The 20,400-nt window shown below is 46.2% G+C and overlaps 1 protein-coding gene across 2 annotated transcripts; it reads right to left on the bottom strand.

Annotated features, from left to right (window-relative positions):
* Positions 1 to 1,734: 1,734 nt before the first annotated feature.
* Positions 1,735 to 6,790, bottom strand: RHOV (ras homolog family member V). 2 transcript variants are annotated; one of them, XM_081227109.1, is made up of 4 exons: positions 6,619 to 6,790; positions 3,615 to 4,134; positions 3,358 to 3,416; positions 1,735 to 3,159 (listed from the first exon to the last, which is right to left on the bottom strand). In XM_081227109.1, the coding sequence occupies exons 2-4, from the start codon at positions 3,820 to 3,822 to the stop codon at positions 2,716 to 2,718; spliced, it is 711 nt and encodes a 236-aa protein (XP_081083235.1). In that variant the 5' UTR covers positions 3,823 to 4,134; positions 6,619 to 6,790; the 3' UTR covers positions 1,735 to 2,715. The 2 variants fall into 2 exon arrangements, with proteins under 2 accessions (XP_081083235.1, XP_081083234.1); XM_081227108.1 differs by lacking the exon at positions 6,619 to 6,790 and having other exon boundaries at positions 3,615 to 4,259.
* Positions 6,791 to 20,400: the final 13,610 nt, after the last annotated feature.

Raw genomic sequence — 20,400 nt, 5'->3', positions numbered from 1 at the left:
TGCAGGGGTGGGGGGAGGTGGGGGCACTTTCTAGAGGATTTGGCAAAAGCAAAGACTTGGAGTCAGAAGTAAAAAATTATTGGGGATCAGGGAGTGGGGATCACCGGGACAAGCTGGCCTTGTCCGGGTTGGTGTCAGATTTGAGGTCCTGAGTGCTGAAATGAGAAGCTGGGAGTTCATTGCAGGCAATGAGAGGTGGTAACAGTCTTGAGTCAGGGAGGTGCCAGAGGATAAGGAAGCAGCACTAGGGGGACTGGAATGGGAAGCAGCAGTGTCAGAGATGTAGGAGCGAGGCTGACAAGGCCCAGTGTGACCCAGCAGGAGAGGAGACATAGTGACATGGATGTGCTGGTACCATCAGAGAATTAGGGAAGTAGTTGGAGGCGGGGGGGGCCCAAAGATCACCTGATGAGGCTTCCTCCCCTGACCCATGGCACCTCTAAGTCCCCTTGGAGCAGTTTGAAAACCTCTAATCCAGAGTCCCGAGTGTTTCATTTTGCAAATGAGGAAACTGAGGCACAGAGGAGGGAAAAAAAAATTGCCTAAGGTCATGGTTGATGCTAGAGCCTGAACTTGAACCAGGAAGGGAGTGTGTCAGGCTGGGTTGAGGTAACGGGCAGGCCACAGAGCAGGGGTGTGAGACCCCCATCAAGACCTGGCTGCAATGGTACAGCTCAGCACCTCCACCTGAGGGGGCAAAGGGACAAAAGGAGACAGGTGGCTGGAGTTCTGAGGGGTGGGCCCAGGTGGGACAGAAGTTGGACAGTCTTGGCTAAAACTAAACTTGGGGATTATCTGAGGTTTCACTTGGCTAGGATTTCTGTCCCTCAGCCATGCTCTTTCTCACATACACAACTTCCTGCAGAGGGAGCTGCGCAGGGACAGATGCTCACCTGGCCCATTAGTTGCCTAGCAGGTGTTCCAGGTGTCCCAGGAAATACCTCTCCACACGAATAACACTTACCCATGTACCTACTCTGGAGTTTGCAAAGTGCTCTTGTAGCCACTTAGTAATGATATCTCACTTGCGATATTACCGTTTTTCTCTGAGCCTCTCTTATGGGTAAAATAAAGTGGTGCCCCCCCCCCCCCAGAATGTGCCCATTAAAGTTCCTTCCAGCTGCAATTCCAGGGAATGTTCTCTGGATCCCTGCTTCTCTCCAAGTCCTCAATCAATGAATGCTCACTCTCAAAGGATTTCTGGGACCAATCTTCTATTTAAGTTGTTGACAACTGGCATCCTGACCTTCACTGGGTCCTTATGTGGGCTTTGAGTGCTAAGGCTGAAGACTGGGTCCAACCAACCCAAGTCCGAGAAGTTTGGCCAGTGGTTGAGGTTTAAGCTGTACGTGGGGGTCCCTTCATGCTCAGGGTCTGAACCAGAGGGCCACCCCAACCTGAGACCCTGGGCCCTGTGGACTGTTGGAAGGATCAGAGCAGGAAGGTTAGAAGGCTCAGGATTGCCCCAGAGTCCAGCGCTGAGCGCAGTGCTCTAGAAGGGAGGAGTAGAGAGGAGGGGCACCACCCGCCTGGTGAGGTCATGGGAAAGCAGCTCTGGCGCTGACACCTGGGGAAACCCGTTTCCAGGCTGCTTCCCACGCTAGCTTTCCTGGGAACCAGCTAAGCCCCAAGCGGGGAGCCCCCAACCCGCCCCCCCAGTCCAGTTCTCATCACACTGTCCCATCTAGTCCAGCCCACACCTTTCAATCTAGCCTCATTCCTTTGGTACCCAACCTGCCTCTATCCAAACTGTTGGGCCTTGAGGGACCAATGTGCTGACTCCTGCAGGAAATGACACAGAGACAGCAGCTTCAGAAACTTAAGGCTTTATTTGCAGACTCCGCACTGCCTTATCTTCTAGGTTGTGACCTTGGAGAAAGCCCCTTCTTCCTTCAGGCTCCAATTTGCAGCTCCTCCCCCTCCTCTTGCTGGGCCTTGTCTCTCACTTCCTGCCCCACTCCTGGCCTAGCCAGTTTGGGCAGTGCCTAGGGAGCACTGAGACCCAGCTCTTCCCAGGGACCAGCCCTACCCTCCCTGGCCCTGGGGGTTGAGGACAGCCCAGGTGGCAGCCTTGCTCCTCAGCTGCCCCACTTCTCTGCTCTTCTTCTTTCTCTTCTTCCTTCCAAGCCTAGCCCTCTCATCTGCCTCCTCCTCCCCAGCCTGCCTCCAGTCCCAAGGCTCCAAGCCTTAACTTTCAGATCCCTCTCAATCTCTCACTGACCTCTGACTTACCCAATCCATCCTAAACTTCTCTCCAGTTCAGGGCCGGATGCCTTCCAGCCCTCCAAGATGCTCAGCTGTTCCCAGGCTCTTCCTCACCCCTGTGCCAAGGAGCGGGTGGGGACCACCAGGAGTGGTCCTAATTCAGCCAGATTGACCTGAGGGCCCATGATAAGAAACTGGGTATTGGATCCCAAACTGCTTGGGGGCAGCTGACACTGTTAGGATCATGCCATGAAAATCAAAGTACTGGGATTTCTCTGTACTTGAGAAATCCAAAGAAATCCAAGTCAGAGCCTTCCCTCCTCCAGGCCCTAGGCTCACCCTGGCACATAAGAGTGGGCAGTTGGAGGCTGTGTTGCCACAGTGTTCACATGGGAACTGAGTCCCATGGGGGTGACCTGGTCCTGCCAGCAGGTCCCTCAAAGGCCCCGTGCCCCAGGTTCTAGAAGTCTGTGGCCATTGGCCTACTGATCATTTTGCCGCCACAGCTCTTCAAACAAAGCAGAAGAACTTCTTCCAGCGGCAGCGGGAGAGGGTGCGCACACCTTTGGCGTTCAGTTTCTTCTCCAGCCGGGCTTTGTGCTCAATGGCACTGAGAATGGCCAAGTCAAACACCTCCTTCAAGTTCTTCTGCGTCAAGGCAGAGCACTCCAGGTAGCAGCAGGCCCGGATCTTCTCGGCCAGGCCCTGAGCCTGGGGTTGAGGCACGGGGCCTTTCCGGCCTCCCTGGTCCAGCTGAATTAGTACATTGACATCGTCCCTCAGGTCGGCCTGCGTGCCCACCAGCAGCACGGGCGCCTGGGGGTTGTGAGTGCGGATCTCTGGCAGCCATTTCTCTGTGATGTTTTGGAAGGAGCTGGGCTGCACCACACTGAAGCAGGCCAGGAAGACATCCGTGTCCGGGTAGCAGAGGGAGCGAAGGCGATCAAAGTCTTCCTGGGATGGAAAGGCCAGGCCATTAGTAGGCTTATTCCCTGCCCCTGGACGCGGGAATCCGCTTGTCACCTGAGGTTGGAGACTGAGACTCGTAACTAAGGGCCCAAGGCCTTCTCCATTCCTGATGGATCTGGGGTCCTCCCAGCCTCCAGCCCACCTCACCCCAGACCAGCAGAGGCCGCTCCCGACTCCTCTCACCTGTCCCGCTGTGTCCCAGAGCTCAATGCGCACCGGGGCTCCGTCAACCAGGACTTGCACTGCAGAGGAGGGGCAGGGGAAGTCTGAGTTAGAGCGTCCTGGATCCCACCAGGCCTCACCAGCGCCACCTCGGGGCCTGCTCCCGTCAGCCTCCCCGGCGGTGTCCCTGCACTCGCGCCTCGGCGCCGGCGCCAGCCCCAGCCCCCGGTGCACAACCCCACCCCCGGCCACGCGGCCGCCGGGGCCGTTGAAATTACCGGAGAAGGTGTCCAGCGCTGTGGGCCGGTAGCGCGCGGGGTACCCATTGCAGGTGTAGCTGACGATGAGGCTGCTCTTGCCCACGGCGCCGTCTCCCACCAGCACGCACTTGATGCCCAGCTCTGGGGACGCGCTGCCCCGCCGCGACGGAGGGGTCGGGGCCCGGAGCGGGGACGACTCGGCCTCGCTTAGCTCCCGCGGGGGCATGGCCCGCTCCGGGGACAGCCGGGGACCAGGCTCCGCTGTGCTCGGTAAAGCAGGGTCCGCACGCTGCCTCTGACTGAATCTGCCGAGACCCGGCTCAACTGCAGGCAGCTACCCGCGGGTATATGGGGGCCCCGCCTACCTCATCTGCATATCCCGTGCACATCGGGCCCCGCCCACCCTCCAGGCCTCCTCCAGGACCTCCCTCTGTAGCGCACCGCAAAAGGTCAGGCAATCTCTCACACCCCAAGGAAGAGAGGCAGCTCGGAAAATCACACAGGTACGAAGACAAAGACTCGCCCAAATGAGGCAGATCTATCTTGGCAGAGAAAGATATCCAGCATTTATTGTTAGGAGGAAGAAGCAAATTGCAGAACACATAATGCAGCATGTTCAAATTAAACCTTTGTTCAAATTAAAACAAAAAACTAGACATATGTTTGTACGAGTATAAAAAAGTCTGGATAATTTTATTAATTAATGAATTATTTTTTTTAAATACGGAGATCATGAAGAGGCAGAAGATAAACTCAGGCGTGAACTCAGCAGGCAGGAATGTAACGACCCCCTTCCACCGAAGAGCTTCCTCTAGACTCAGCCTGAAGGCAGGCTTTAAACACCTTCACTCTGCTCCTCTAAAGGAACTCAGGGTGCTGGAGAAGCTAGCTGGGGAGGATCTTCAAGGACAGTCTTCCAATTGAATATTTTCTAAATCCCCAAAGTCCTAATATTATCTTCATCATCATCATCAAAAGCACATAGTAATTACCTATTTCCTGACGCTGTTCTGGGCCACCCATGTCCTTGCCTTAGAAGGAGTTTACAGACAGAGACCTGATATCCCAGGTAGCCCTAAGAAGGTCACCAAGAGAGCAAGTGAAAAATAGCCTGATGCTAATTTCATCTCTTTATTGCAGCCACACCAAGTGACACCAGGCCCAGAATCCTTTCTCTGAATTCCAAGCCTGTACAAAGATCTCAGCCTACACAAAGATCATTGAAAACACCTCATTCATGAGTTGTTGAAGGGAGAGTGTTGGGAGGCGGATAGGGCAGTGAATATTAAAGAAAAGAGATAATCCAATTTCTCAAACAGTTGGTAGTATAAAAATCCCTAAGTCAGAATCTCTAAATATCTTGAAAAAAGTCTCAGGACCCCTGGTTTTTATTTATTTTTCTTTTTTTCCCCCAATGTTGGTCAAAAGTTGAGGACAACTAGAACACTGCTGATTTAACCATTTAAAGCTTGACTGTGGGGAGATGGTAGGATCCCCAGTATCCACTTCTGCATCCCAATGTCTACATCCTACATTCCCTATGTCCAAGTGTCTGGGGATGCTAATAACCCCTAATTATAGCCCCCAATGACTTCTCAGACACATCCACATAAGTTTATTCATCTAGCAAGTGAAAGAAGCCTTAAAGTGTTGTCTTGCCATTGTATCACCCAGGAGGTCTAAAAGCTATTATTTTTGCTCTCCTGGAAAGGGAGGCAAGAACGGGGATTTGAAAAGACCTAGACATCAAGAGCCGTGTCCCAGTATTCCTAGTTCTTCAGCTCATTAGCTGTGTGATTCCCGAGAAGTCACTTGCTCCATCTCAGCTATAAAATGCCAGGTGAAGCATATTTATTTCTTAAAGTCCTTCTGGTGCTAGCAATCTGTTATTCAGGGAACCTGGGGAAGTTGCCTCAGCCCAGGTGTCTGGGACAAAATTAACACACACACACATACACACCCAACACAACACACACACACAAACACACACAAATGCTCTTCTTCACAGCACTTTTGTCCTTTTACCCAAGCTTTAATAGTTTTATTGTAGCTGAACTTTGAGGGTAATCCTGTTTAATTCTTTCTGCAGGTAGAAGGGGTATAAATAATACACAAATACACAAATGGGGGGGAGGTATCAGCTGGCTATGGTTAAAGCCCTAACTTGGCCTGCAACAGGCCATTCTTCACTGGCCCCTTGGGTGGGGACACTTTCTAACCTAGGTCGTTCTGTAGGAGCTGGTTTAGGGACAGTCTTGTCAGCAAGAGGGGGAGGGAGGAGACAACCTGGGGAGCTGGTGAGTCATCTATTTCTCAGCTAAGGGCTTGTAATTCTGGCTGCTGCTGCTGGGAGAGTCCCCTCCCGAGGGTGGCTTGAGTCTTATTCCTGCCCACCTGATGGATTGTCTGTCCCAACTTCCAGTCAGATACACATTTGCTAAGACTGAAACGTCGCCTTGACTTTCTCCTTGGAGAAATGATTGATTTTAGGATTGGAGTAGGAAATATACAAGATGAGCCCGGAACATTTTGTAGCACAGAAAGTAAGGAAGTGCTAAACAAACAAACAAAACAACAGGAAGGTGGAGATAAGTTAGAGGACACAGGGGACAACTGAAAGAGCTTCCAAAGGCCAGATCTGGGACAATTGGAGTGACAAAATAAACCAGTATTGGATTATAACCCAAAGTATAAAATAAATAGCTGCAAGTCTATTCTGATATAAATGATTGAATACATAAATAAATGGGGGATAATAGCTAAATCTCCTGTGAAGAATTCCAAATAATGTATGTAGATACTCCACCCTCAAGGAGGAGAGTAAACCAGCACTCCTGTGGGCTGTGCATAGTGATTTCCTTGCAAAGAGGACAGCCTGAAAAGGGTGGGGGAAAAAATAACTTTACAGTGGAGAATCTTGACAAACGCTCCCTCAAGCAGGTGATCAAGATTAAGATCAAAATTGATAAGTCAAGTTGATAGTATGCACCCTTGATGTGATGTGATGAGAATGACATTTTACCTCTGAAGAACTCCAGCCTAACGATGAGAAAAACATCGGAAAAGTTCCAACTGAGAGACATTCTACAAAATGCTGGCCCAGTACTCCTCAAAACTGTCAAGATCATCAAAAACAAGGAAAGTCTGAAAAACTGTCACAGCCAAAAGGAGCCTAAGGATACATGACAATTAAAAGTAATGTGGGGCTTCCCTGGTGGCGCAGTGGTTGAGAGCCTGCCTGCCGATGCAGGGGACACGGGTTCGTGTCCCAGTCTGGGAAGATCCCACATGCCGCGGAGTGGTTGGGTCCGTGAGCCATGGCCGCTGAGCCTTGCGCATCCGGAGCCTGTGCTCCGCAACGGGAGAGGCCACAACAGTGAGAGGCCCGCGTACCACCAAAAAAAAAAAAAAAAAAAAAAAAAAAAAGTAATGTGGTATCCTGGGTGGGATCCTGGAAGAAAAAGAGGACATTAGGTAAAAACCAAGGAAATCTGAATAAAATATGAACTTTAGTTAATAATAATATACCAATGCTGGTTCATTAATTGTGACAAATGTATACCATACAATGTAAGATATTTATAATGGGGGAACCTGGGTGTGAGATACAGGGAAACCCTGTGCTATCTTCTCCATTTTTCTGTAAATCTAAACTGTTCCAAAATAAAGTGTATTAAAAAACAGGGGCTTCCCTGGTGGCGCAGTGGTTGAGAGTCCGCCTGCCAATGCAGGGGACACGGGTTCGTGCCCCGGTCCGGGAAGATCCCACGTGCCGCAGAGCGGCTAGGCCCGTGAGCCATGGCTGCTGGGCCTGCGCGTCCAGAGCCTGTGCTCCGCAACGGGAGAGGCCACAGCAGTGAGAAGCCCACGTAATGCAAAAAAAAACAAAGAAACAAAAAAACTGAGCTTCACTGGTGGGGCAGTGGTTAAGAATCCACCTGCCAATGCAGGAGACACGGGTTCAAGCCCTGGTCCAGGAAGATCCCACATGCTGCAGAGCAACTAAGCCTGTGCGCCACAACTACTGAGCCTGCGCTCTGGAGCCTGTGAGCCACAACTACTGAGCCCCTGTGCCACAACTACTGAGGCCCGCGTGCCTGGAGCCTGTGGTCCACAACAAGAGAAGCCACTGCAATGAGAAGCACGCGCACCGCAACAAAGAGTAGCCCCACTCGCCGCAACTAGAGAAAGCCCGCACGCAGCAACAAAGACCCAACACAGCCCAAAATAAATGATAAATAAATTTTAAAAATTAAAAAAAAATGAATAAAGAAAAGTATAGTACTGGAACAAAAAGAGACACATAGATCAATGGAACAGAGTATATAGAGCCCAGAAATAAACCCTTGCTTATACAATCAATCTACAACAAAGGAGGCAAGAATATACAATGGGGAAAAGACAAGCTTTTCAAAAATGCTGTTGGGAACACTGGACAGCTACATGCAAAAGAATCAAACTGGACTACTTTCTCACACCATATACAAAATAAACGCACAATGGATTAAGACTTAAATATAAGACCTAAAACCATAAAACTCCTAGAAGAAAACATGGGCAGTATGCTCTTTGACATAGGTCTTAGTAATATTTTTTTTGGATCTGTCTCCTGGAAAGAGAAGAGCAAAAATAAACAAATGGGACTACATGGAACTAAAAAGCTTTTGCACATCGAAAGAAACTATCAACAAAACAAAAAGACAGGCTATTGAATGGGAGAATATATTTGCAAACAATATATTCAATAAGCGGTTAATATCCAAAATATACGAAGAACTCATACAATTCAACGAAGAAAAAAACCAAAACAAAACAACCCGATTAAAAAATGGGCAGAGGACCTGAATAGACATTTTTCTGAAGAAGACACATGGACGGCTAACAGGCACAAGGAAAGATGCTCAACATCACTCATCATAAGGGAGATACAAATTAAAAGCACAATTGTCAGAATGGCTATCATCAAAAAGACGACAAATAACAAACGTTGGTGAGAATGTGGAGAAAAGGGAACACTTGTGAATTATCAGTTGGACTGTAAATTGATGCAGCCACTATGGAAAACAGTATGGAGGTTCCCCCCAAAATTAAAAATAGAACTACCATATGATCCAGCAATTTCACTTCTGGGTATTTACCTGAAGAAAACAAAAACAATAATTCAAAAAGATATATGCACTCCCATGTTCAATGCAGCATTATTTACAGTAGCCAAGATATGGAAACCACCTAAGTGTCCATTGATAGATGAATGGATAAAGATATGGTATATACGTACAAAGGAATATTACTCAGCCATAAAAAAATGAAACCTTGCCATTTGTCACAACATGGATGGATCTACAGGGTATTATGCTAAGTGAAATAAGTCAGACAGAGAAAGACAAATGCCATATGACCTCACTTATATGTAGAATCTAAAAAACAAAACAAAACGAAATGAAATAGGGACTTCTCTGGTAGTCCAGTGGCTAAGACTCCACCCTCCCAATGCAGGGGGCCCGGGTTCGATCCCTGGTCAAGGAACTAGATCCCACATGCCGCAGCTAAGACCCAGTGCAGCCAAATAAATAAATACATAAATAAATATTTTAAAAAATAACAACAAAAAAATAAAAAGAGAGTCATAATTACTGAGAACAAACAGGTGGATGCCAGAAGGGAGGAGGGTGGCAGGGAGTGAAATACTGAGGGGATTAAGAGGTACAAACCTCCAGTTATAAAATAAATAAGCCATGAGGATATAATATACAGCATAAGGAATATGGTCAATAATATTGGAATAACTGTGTGGCAACAGATGGTTACTAGACTTATGGTGATCATTTCATAACATATGCAAATGTCAAATCACTATGTAGTACACCTGAAACTGACGTGATATTGTATGTCAACTGTATCAAAAAAAACCCAAAAACCTAAGCCCTGAGTTAAAAAAAATTAGCTAGCTTAGGGAGAGTGTAAGATTAATAAAATAGTTTTAATTAGCGGAAAAACAAAACAAAACAAAAACAAAACTAAAATGTGGCCCTGACATTGAATCACGGCAGTCATAACATTTTGTTTCCAAAGTGTCCAACACAAGGTGTATGGAGCTTTAGACTTGTAAAAGTGCTTTAGTTTGCCCTACCTCACATGATACCCAAGTGCAATTGCTGGGGTGTGTGAGGGGTGTTGGGGGGAGTATACAGGGGCCCAGAGAAGTTAGGGGACTAGCCTCAAGATCAAAGAAGCTAGTAAGTGGCAGACAGTCCCAGAACCACCAATCCACAGGTTCACACTCAGGTACGGTCAAATTCTTAGGCATTTCTGTGAAGCCCATATCTTATTTAAAATTACTGCATACATTGGAATACCTACAGCAAACCTCAACTCAATAAGAATAAACCAAAAGAAATCTACCCGTACCCCACCACAGTGATTTTCCTATTGCTGAAAAAGGGATTAACAAAAAAGAAAGAGTTTACTCAAAAAGTTCAATGCACAGGCTCTTTGTGAGTGAAATGTACCTCATGTAGTCTTTTTCTATTTCTTCTGCATACTCCACTCCAAAGCCTCCAAATCAGGCCTGCTACTCAGAAGGAGCCCAGAGACTCAATGGGCAGGTCAGAAAGCTTTGAAATAAAACGAGGATGCAAGAAAAAGAATTTTATATCTAACACTTAATTTCTTTGTCCACCATACTTCAATAAACCTGGGAAGAACACTACTTATTTACCAACATACTGATGACAACACAATAATTAGACGGCACACTCACCAAGCTTTCCAGTTAATTAATTGGGTTTTTCTCTACTTGGTGTACTTGTATCCTGGGAGAGAGTTGGAGGCAAAGTCAGCAGCCTGGGCTGAGTCAGCCTCCTGGTGCCAGGGGAACAGGATACTGCTAGTCAGCCCTCCAGCCCCTCCATGCCATCTGTCTCTAGGATCAGGCTGCCTCTGGGGCTTCGGCCCTGCCCTGCCCACTCCCCCGCATCCAGCCTTACTTAGCCTTTGCTTCTCCCTGTCTTTCTCTCCACCCCGTCTCCATCTACCTGATCCCAACTGCTACTGCCCCCCTCAGACAACTCTTTCCTGCCCAGACTTTGCACTCAAGCCCTGGCCAGTATTTTTTTTCTTTTTCTTTTTTTTTTTTTTTTTTAACTGCCTTCAGGAGTTGCCAGCTAAAAACGTTCATGTAAAAGAACTCCCCTCTCCTTTCATTAACAGAGTTCCCCTTCTAACTTCCTTATTTCTGACCACGCAGCACAATTCTCTCAAGCTAGTGAATTGGAAGGAGTTGGAGACGAATAGTCTCCAAACCTCCCAATGCACTTGGACTCCCTCCTCTCCATCCTCCTCTGTCCTCAGTCCTTTTCGTGAAGTACTTGATGCCCCTCTTCCTTTTGGCATCTCTTGCCCAAAGAATCACCTCCTACCTGCCTCCCTGGCTTTGTTTTGCCCATTTCTAGTGCGCTCAGTCTTCCTAAGACAAGTTTATTCTGTCACCCTCCCACTAAAAAACCTATAGTGAATCCCTATTTGTCATTAGATAGACTGTACAAGTCCCTGCTGGCATCCCACAGCCTCTAATTACAGTACACCCCCAGGATGGGATAAATAGCCACTGAAATAATCCTTAAGAGAACTTCCAATGATGTAGGAAAATGTTAAAAATAATGTTAAATGGGCCTCCCTGGTGGCGCAGTGGTTGAGAGTCCGCCTGCCGATGCAGGGGATACGGGTTCGTGCCCCGGTCTGGGAGGATCCCATGTGCCGCGGAGCGGCTGGGCCCGTGAGCCATGGCCGCTGGGCCTGCGCATCCGGAGCCTGTGCTCCGCAACGGGAGAGGCCACAAGAGTGAGAGGCCCGCATACCGCAAAAAAAAAGAAAAAAAAAAAAAAAATAATAATGTTAAATGATACAGAATTATATAAACAGTTTGAGCCCAGTTATTTTTTTTAAAAGTGTACAGTTAGAATAAAAGAGAGTCCTATATGAAGGACACAGACCAAAATGTGGAGAGTCATTGCCACTGGGTAGGAAACCTGATATATAATGAACACTAAACACATGTTAGCAATTAATATTATGTTGCTTTATCATCATTTTCTCTCCTTTTTCTACAATGAACATGTTATTTTACACCAAAAAAAGTTACTGGGCTTTCCTGATGGCGCAGTGGTTAAGAATCCACCTGCCAGTGCAGGGGTCACGAGTTCAATCCCTGGTCCGGGAAGATTCCACATGCCGCGGAGCAACTAAGCCCGTGCGCCACAACTACTGAGCCTGCGCTCTAGAGCCCGTGAGCCACAACTACCGAAGCCTGTGCACCTAGAGCCCATGCTCTGCAACAAGAGAAGCCACCGCAATGGGAAGCCCGCACACCGCAATGAAGAGTAGTCCCTGCTCACCGCAACTAGAGAAAGCCCACGCACAGCAATGAAGACCCAACACAGCCAAAAATAAATAAATTTTAAAAGTTACTGAAATTAAAAAATATATTTGTCGTATATTTAGAAAAAAAGAGGAAATGTACCAACATGTCAATGACTACCTCTGAATGGCAGAATTATGAATAGTTTGTTCTCATTCATTCCTTCATTCCATGAGGTTCTTTTCGAACCCACTGTGGGGCAGGCACTATGGAAAGTGCTGAGTGCACGTGGATGAACAAAACAGGCCTCATCTCTTTCCCCACCTTGCTCTAGCCTACATTAACCTCCCTTCTCTAAACTCATTGTCTGTTTTTCTCACTTTGAGAACATTATGTGTTTCCTGTGTGCATATCATATACTTCAAGCAGCTGGGAACAGGGAGGGTCTCATACAACTTCTGGCTCTTACTGCCCCAGTCCAGTGGCATCCCACTTAGGAGGAGCTTATTAACTCTTTGTGGAATGAATAAATGAATGGTGAGGCATGATTTGCCAAATGATAAAGAGACTGATAAGCAGGCAGCCCCACCTTCCCTGATGTCACAAGCACTTGTCCAGATGGCCAAGCCCTGGGTTCAGCCAAATCCTCAGTTACTTCTCCTCAAAGACTGGCTCCACTGGCCCAAAGCCTCCTGTTGAATAGAAGTTGGGGCCTGAGACCACCGAGGTCCACTCAACTTCCTGGGGTTAACCCTAGAATATGTGTTTTCCTTTGATGAGGAGGAGGATCATTATGAACATTAGCAACTTTACAAAAAGAGGACCCAATAAACAAGCATTCAATTAATAATGACATCCAAATTCTCTTCTTGGCATTGCTTATATAAATTCGCATTTTACATAGTTTTAATCAGGGATGATATTTACATTGTTTAACAACTGGTATGGCTGCAGAGAGATGCTAGTCCTTGTGCTGGAGCAGCTTTTTAGAAGATCTTTAGTGTGCCTGATATTAACCCTTTAGTGGCTGGCTCCTGGGGAAGAGTGATGGGGAGGGGCACACTCAGGGAAGTGGATTTTTTTTTTTTTTTTGGCCACATCGTTGCGGCACATGGGCTCTAGAGCACGTGAACTTAGCTGTGGCATGCATGTGGGATCTTCGTTCCCTGACCAGGGATCGAACCTGTGTCCCCTGCATTGGAAGGCAGATTCTTAACCACTGGACCACCAGGGAAGTCCTGGAAGTGGATATTTTAACAACTGGTGTGGCCACATTGGTGTGTACCTGCTAAATTTCATCAGTCTGGTTGGGTTTGGAGTGAGTGTGAACCAAGCAAAGAGGGCTTGGAAACAGCCTGAAGAAACAGCAGGAATCAGGCCCAGAAGGGAAAGAGTCTGGTCCATTTTGGAACTAAAACTAGCTCAGCCTGGCCGAGGAAGAGAGTGGTGAGAAATGAGCTGGAGAGGGAGGCAGGAGCCCAATCCAGGTCACATCACAGCTTTTCTTTTCCTTCGGGGTTATTTCACTGGGGAACAGCTAGCCTAGGGTGACCAGGACTAGGGGGTATCCTGGGACGCAGAACTTTCAGTGTTAAACCCAGGAGGGCTGGTCTCCCTAACTAGATCTCTTTTTCCTCCTGTTAGTAGGCCCAGCCTGCTCTTCAGAAGGACCACAGCAATTGAAACTAGAAACAGAGCAGGATTTTCCAAACCAACATGAAATCACCTTTCACTATTTTTTGTAAAAGTGCTGACAGAAAGGTACTGGGTTTTGTTCACATTTAAGTTTGTATAAGCTAGTATTTCTCAATCAACTTCCTTTCCCTGACTTTATTGCAAATTATGCTTTTGTTAACAAGAGACAAGATAGCTTGATGCTTAAGAGTGTGGGCTCTGGGCCAAAGCACCTGGGTTGGTATCTGGGTTGTGTCCCTTAATAACTGTTGTCTTTTCTGGGCCCCCGTTTCCTCATCTGTAAAATGGGATTGATTAAAATAGTACCTGCTTCATAGAATGTTGTGAGGATTAAATGAATTATGGAGAATGCTCAGAATAGTGCCGGTACAGAGAGAATGCTCTGCAAGGGTGCACTAGTGTTATAATTATCTTCCTCTGGGACAGGGCAAGTTTTTTCAGATGAAGTCATGGCTCCACCTGAGACTGAACAATACAAATTTGTCAGATAAGGTAGATTCGGAATTTTTTCTTCTGTGACCCAGATAGGGAACACAAAGAGTCATCATTCTAATACACTGGTAGTGTTATTATCTTTATAGGTGAGGGAACTGAGTCTCCATTAAAGTTAAGTGACTTGCCCAAGGCCTCATGGCTAAGACAGAGCCAGGATCGCAGAACGCTGTCTGTCGCTCCACCATGACCCCCTTTTCAGTCCTCCCCTTAAGAATGGTGGGCTATGGGGACTTTCCTGGTGGTCCAGCAGGTAAGACTCTGTGCTCCCAATGCAGGGGGCCCAGGTTTGATCCCTGGTCGGGGAACTAGATCCTGCCTGCATGCCACAACTAAGAGTTCACATGCCGAGACGAAGATCAAGTGTGCCACAACTAAGACCCAGCGCAGCCTAAATAAATAAATAAATCTTGAAAAAAAGAAAAGAGTCATGGGCTACACCATCAACGGACATGGTTTAGGAAGACAAGATATATGTATACACACACACGCACACACATACACGCACACAAAATGGAATATTACTCAGCCATAAAAAAGAATGAAATATTGCCATTTGCAGCAGCAAATGGATGGACCTAGAGAATATTATACTTGGTGAAGTAAGTCAGACAAAGACAAATATTATTATGGAATCACTTATATGTGGAATCTAAAAAATAGTACAAATGAATCTATATACAAAACAGAAACAGACTTATGGACACAGAAAACAAACTTACAGTTACCAAAAAGAAAGGGGGGGAGGGATAAATTATGAGTATGGGATTAGCAGATACAAACTACTACACATAAAATAGATAAGCAACAAGGATTTACTGTATAGCACAGGGAAATATATTCAATATCTTATAATAACCTATAATGGAAAATAATCTGAAGAAAACATATATATATAACTGAATCACTTTGCTGTACACCTGAAACTAACCCAATATTGTAAACCAACTATACTTCAATTTTTAAAAATATATTTAAAAAAATAATAATTATGGGCTACAAAGCATGTTATCTATTGTTTTATTATCTTTTGTCTTATAAACTCTAATATCCATTCTGACATTTGGGCAGAGATCTTCTGATTTTTTTAATTTTAATTTTTTAAAAAATATTTATTTATTTATTTATCTGTCTATCTTGGTTGCACCAGGTCTTAGTTGTGGCATGCGGGATCTTTAGTTGTGGTATGTGGACTCTTAGTTGTGGCACGTGGAATTCCTCTTAGTTGCCGCATGCAGACTCTCTTAGGTGCAGCATGCATGTGGGATCTAGCTCCCCAACCAGGGATTGATCCCAGGACCCCTGCACTGGAAGCGCAGAGTCTTACCCACTGGACCACCAGGGAAGTCCCGTGGGCAGAGATCTTTTTAAAATTTGATATCACAATCAACTCTATTGAGATATAATTTACATCTAAAATGCACCCATTTTAAGTGTATAATTTAATGAGTTTTGACCAATGTACCCACCTACATAATCAACACCACCACAATCAATATACAAAACATTTCCATCTCCCCTAAAAAGTTCCTTCTTGCTCCTTTCTAGTCAATCCTCCACCCCCATGCGGGTCCTAGGCAAACACTGATCAGCTTTCTGTCGCTAAGGTTTAGTTTTTGCCTGTTTCAGAATTTCAAATAAACAGAAACATGCTCTGTGTACTCTCTTGTCTTCTTACACTCAGCCCGTTTTTGAGTTTCATTCATGCTTTTGTATGTAAGGCTAGTTTGTTCTTTTTTTATTGCTGAATAGTATTCCATTGTATGGATGTACCACTATTTGTTTATTCTCTTATTGATAGACATTTTTAAAATAAAGTTATTTATTTTAGGCTGTATTGGGTCTTCGTTGCTGTGTGCGGGCTTCTCATTGCAGTGGCTTCTCTTGTTGCAGGACATGGGTTCTAGGCACGAGGGCTTCAGTAGTTGTGGCGCACGGGCTTAGTTGCTCTGCGGCATGTGGGATCTTCCCGGATCAGGGATCGAACCCATGTCCCCTGCATTGGCAGGCAGATTCTTAACCACTGCACCACCAGGGAAGTCCCTCTTATTGATAGACATTTGAGTTATTTCCAGTTTGGGGCTATTATGAATAAAGCTGCTATATATAGACATTTGTGTCCAAATCTTTGCGTGGACATATGTTTTCTTTCTCTCAGGTAAATACCCAGGTATGGAACTGCTGGGTCATAAAGTCAGTGCACGTTAAGTGGTTGTGAGTGGTCACACCATTTTATATTCCCACCAGCAATGGGTTCCAGTTGCTTCACAGCCTCACAACACTACATATTGGTGGTCTTTTTGAACAGTTTGGATTTTACTGTTGTTGTTGTGTTGTTACTCTTGTTCTTAATGTAAAAATCTCATTACTTTTAAAAGTTTGAAAACAGTTTCTGCAAGAGGCCACGTGGATGAGTACAGAGGCAAGTGTTATTCAGACATATGCAGTGTGACGGCATGATGTAAATGCACATTAACGTGTCAAGTCATGCATTAACTCAGCAGGCACTTCCCAAGTACTTACAGTGTGTCAGGTCTTATGATCTAAAAGGTTGGAGGCAGGATGAGGGCTGGTTGTTAGATTTTATTGGGTTTCACATAATCAGAGAAGGCTTCCTGGCTGAGGCATCTTTTGAAATGTATCCTAGACTAAGGGATAGATAAGGAGCATAGAAACTGGCTTGGAGGCAGTGCCCTGAAAACCATTATTCCCTGGGCGCTGTCCCCAAGTGTCTCTAAATGGACTGTGAGAAGGGTTTGGCTTTCAGAGAACTACAGACTGTTAGAGATGGTCTAGTTCTACCCTCACCGTTTACAGTTGAGGAAATGAGAGGAGTTCACAGGGGCCAGGTGACTTGTTCAGCAGCATCTGGCTGAGTTAGCTTCCATATCGAGAAGAAGGGGGTCTGGAGAAACAGCCCTGGAGGGTGCTGGTGGGGAGGGCAATGGCCAGCCTGGGAGGGGCTCCTGGAGAGGTGGTGCTGGTCCAAAGCATGCACCCCACCAAGACTCCCAGACTCCCTAGAAGTGTATAAAACTGTAGGTACTGACAACTAAAACTTTTCATCTTAAGACCACATAGCTGCAGAGAACGCCACTTGTAGCATACTGTGAATAGTAACGCTTAAATAAAACTATGACCTCATTCTTTTACATATACACATTGGAATCTAAAACACCAAAGGAGTTTGATATTCTAACACATCCATTTAAAATAATGTGAACAAGCTCTACTTTAACAGTTGGAAAGTTTATGTTATTTATTTTCTCTTTCAGTGCTCCCAATCTTACTGTAACGTATGTTATGATTGAAAGTTTTATTGGTACCTTATCCTAATTGGGTGTAATTAGTATATACATTTTTTAACATTATAATGTTATATATCTGGTGACTTTGAGGCTCTAAGTCTTAACATTGTTTTCTTTTGAATTAAATTATCATTATAATTATTCAACTCATCAAAACATAAATATATTACACATTTTGATATAGTTACACATAAAAAGTAAAATTATACCAGAAATACATTTTTTTTTTTTTTTTTTTTTTTTTGCGGTACGCGGGCCTCTCACCGTTGTGGCCTCTCCCGTTGCGGAGCACAGGCTCCGGACGCACAGGCTCAGCGGCCATGGCTCACGGGCCCAGCCGCTCCGCGGCATATGGGATCCTCCCAAACCGGGGCACGAACCCGTATCCCCTGCATCGGCAGGCGGACTCTCAACCACTGCGCCACCAGGGAGGCCCAGAAATACATTTTTTGATGAGATGCATCAGGCTCTTTTGGTTTTGTTTTCAGTTTATGCATTCATGGATAGAATGCTTGAATGCGACAAAGTTCAGCATCAGTTCTCTTACTTTTTTGTTTTGTTTTGTTTAATGTAAGTGCAGAGAAACCTTGTTCACATACATCTTTAGACAGGAATGGAAGGAGGTTTGGTATAGCAATGTTACTTGATTATTTGACTCCCTTCCAAATTATATGCCAAAAATATTAGCAATTATTTTTAATGATGTTTTATTTATTTTGGCTGTGTTGGGTCTTCATTGCTGCGTGCGGGGCTTTCTCTAGTTGTGGCTAGCGGGCGCTACTCTTCATTGCGGTGCGTGGGCTTCTTGTTGCAGTGGCTTCTCTTGTTACGGAGCACCGGCTCTAGGTGCGCTGGCTTCAGTAGTTGTGGCTCGTGGGCTTCAGTAGTTGTGGCTCGCGGGCTCCAGAGCACAGGCTCAGTAGTTGTGGCTCGCGGGCTCTAGAGCGCAGGCTCAGTTGTAGCACACGGGCTTAGTTGCTCCGCGGCATGTGGGATCTTCCCGGACCAGGGTTCGAACCTGTGTCCCCTGCATTGACAGGTGGATTCTTAACCACTGTACCACCAGGGAAGTCCTTGTTAGCAATTTTTTTTTCAGTTAACTAAAGCTTGATTAGGTTCTCAAATCGTATTCGAATTAGCGAATTAGAAACCGTTTGATGTTTTCTTGTCACCTGGTCTTTATTCTCTTTGTGGGAACACCAACAATAATTCCAGTGGACTCTTTGCTGGGCTCCTGGCAGATTTTTATGCCCTGAAGCAATGTACCATGGGGTGGGGGTGGTTTCCACTTCACCATCCTGGTGGGTGAGTGGTGCACTTTTGTTCTGAAGAGCTAGGAGCAGGGGAGGTGGAAGGGGATAAGACTTTGCTCCCAGGGCCCATCTCCTGCCGGTCACTTTTGGCCCAGGGAAACTCTGGACACTTATTCCCTTAAAACTATTTGGTGTGCTCTCCTTGGGACCTGTGAACCCCAGTGTGAGGACCACTGACCTGAGAATGCCTTCATTTCCCACCTAGAGAGGTGAAAAAAGTATCCTATCCCCTCTCACCCGGTGGCTTCTCTGGGGTCTTCACAACCCTGGAAGGTGGTGGGAAGAAAGAGGGCAGGCTGAGTCTATACACACCTTGGGCAGGGCTTTGCCACTCAGTGAGAGAAGGAATGACAGTAACAGGGAGGGGAGAAGGCTTTTTGAGAACTGGGACTATTTTTGGTAGATCTGGAAACATCTGGAAGGGAATCAAACAGGAAGAAGAAGAAATTTACCTCTTACAAAGGGTTGTAAAGAGGTATTCTGAGTGAGCCAAGGACCTTCTTTCCTTCAGCATATTTTAGCAGAAGCCAACAATGTGCCAGCCCTGTGGCAGGAGGGGGTCTGCAAGTCACCTGTCACTGCCTTCAGCGAGCTTATACTGTACACAGTTGGCCCAGGGAGGGGGAGGGAAGGGAAGAGAGTGGGAGGGGGAGGAAGAAGAGGGTGGAGGGGAAGGAGGGGATGGAGGAAGAGGAGAGAGAGATGGGGGGAGAAGAGAGGGAGGGAGAGAGAGAGAGAGAGAGAGAGGAGTTATAATAGGCAGTTGTAATGCAGGGCGATCATAATGTGGGGTGATCAGCACAGAGGGCTGAGGGAGCACCCAGGAGGGGCCCTGATCCTGGCAAGGGGAGGGGTACCAGGGAAGAAGCCAGTCCGGAGGGAGCAAACACCTAAAACCAAATACTCAGGTGTCTGGAGGGGTGGGGTGCATTTTGGGAATATTCTTAGATCAGCACGGAGAGATAAGAACAGACGTGATGGGCTTCTCTGGTGGCGCAGTGGTTGAGAGTCTGCCTGCCGATGCAGGGGACACGGGTTCGTGCCCCGGTCTGGGAGAATCCCACATACCGCAGAGCGGCTGGGCCAGTGAGCCATGGCTGCTGAGCCTGCGTATCCGGAGCCTGTGCTCCACAACAGGAGAGGCCACAACAGTGAGAGGCCCACATACCGCAAAATAAAAAAAAAAAGAACAGACGTGATGAGGAGTTTAACTGGGTATGAGGCAAAGGACTGCTCTGTTTCCTTAATAAGTCTTACAGCGCTCTCTCTCTCTCTCTCTCTCTCTCTCTATATATATATATATATATATATACATACATATATTTAATCATATATATGATTAAAATAAAAAATTAAATTTATAAACAAACTCATAAATCTCCCACACAGAAGAATTCCAAATGATTTGTACTTCACCCTCAAGTGAGCATAAATCTCCACTCCTTAAGTCTCGTCTGTGCATAGTAACTTCCTTCCAAAGAGTATAGTCTGGAAAGGAGGGGAAGAGTAACTTCACAGTGGAGAAACCTGACAAACCCCAGTCAGGGGATCAAGGTCAACATCAACAGTGATAAGTCATGTTGATGATATGTACCCTTGATATGATGTGATGATAATGGTACTTTACCTCTCAAAACCCC

The sequence above is a fragment of the Mesoplodon bidens genome (assembly GCF_964165515.1).
Source record: "Mesoplodon bidens genome assembly, chromosome: 3".
Classification (NCBI taxonomy): domain Eukaryota; kingdom Metazoa; phylum Chordata; class Mammalia; order Artiodactyla; family Ziphiidae; genus Mesoplodon; species Mesoplodon bidens.
Note: the sequence above shows the minus strand (reverse complement) of the source record. Positions and strands in the feature narration are given on the sequence as shown.

Coding starts and splice junctions, on each gene's coding strand:
- RHOV (XM_081227109.1), bottom strand. CDS start 3,822: ATGCCCCCGCGGGAGCTAAGCGAGGCCGAGTCGTCCCCGCTCCGGGCC. Junction 3,417..3,614: donor AGCGCTGGACACCTTCTCCG/GTAATTTCAACG, acceptor CCTCCTCTGCAG/TGCAAGTCCTGGTTGACGGA. Junction 3,160..3,357: donor TCTGGGACACAGCGGGACAG/GTGAGAGGAGTC, acceptor TTTCCATCCCAG/GAAGACTTTGATCGCCTTCG.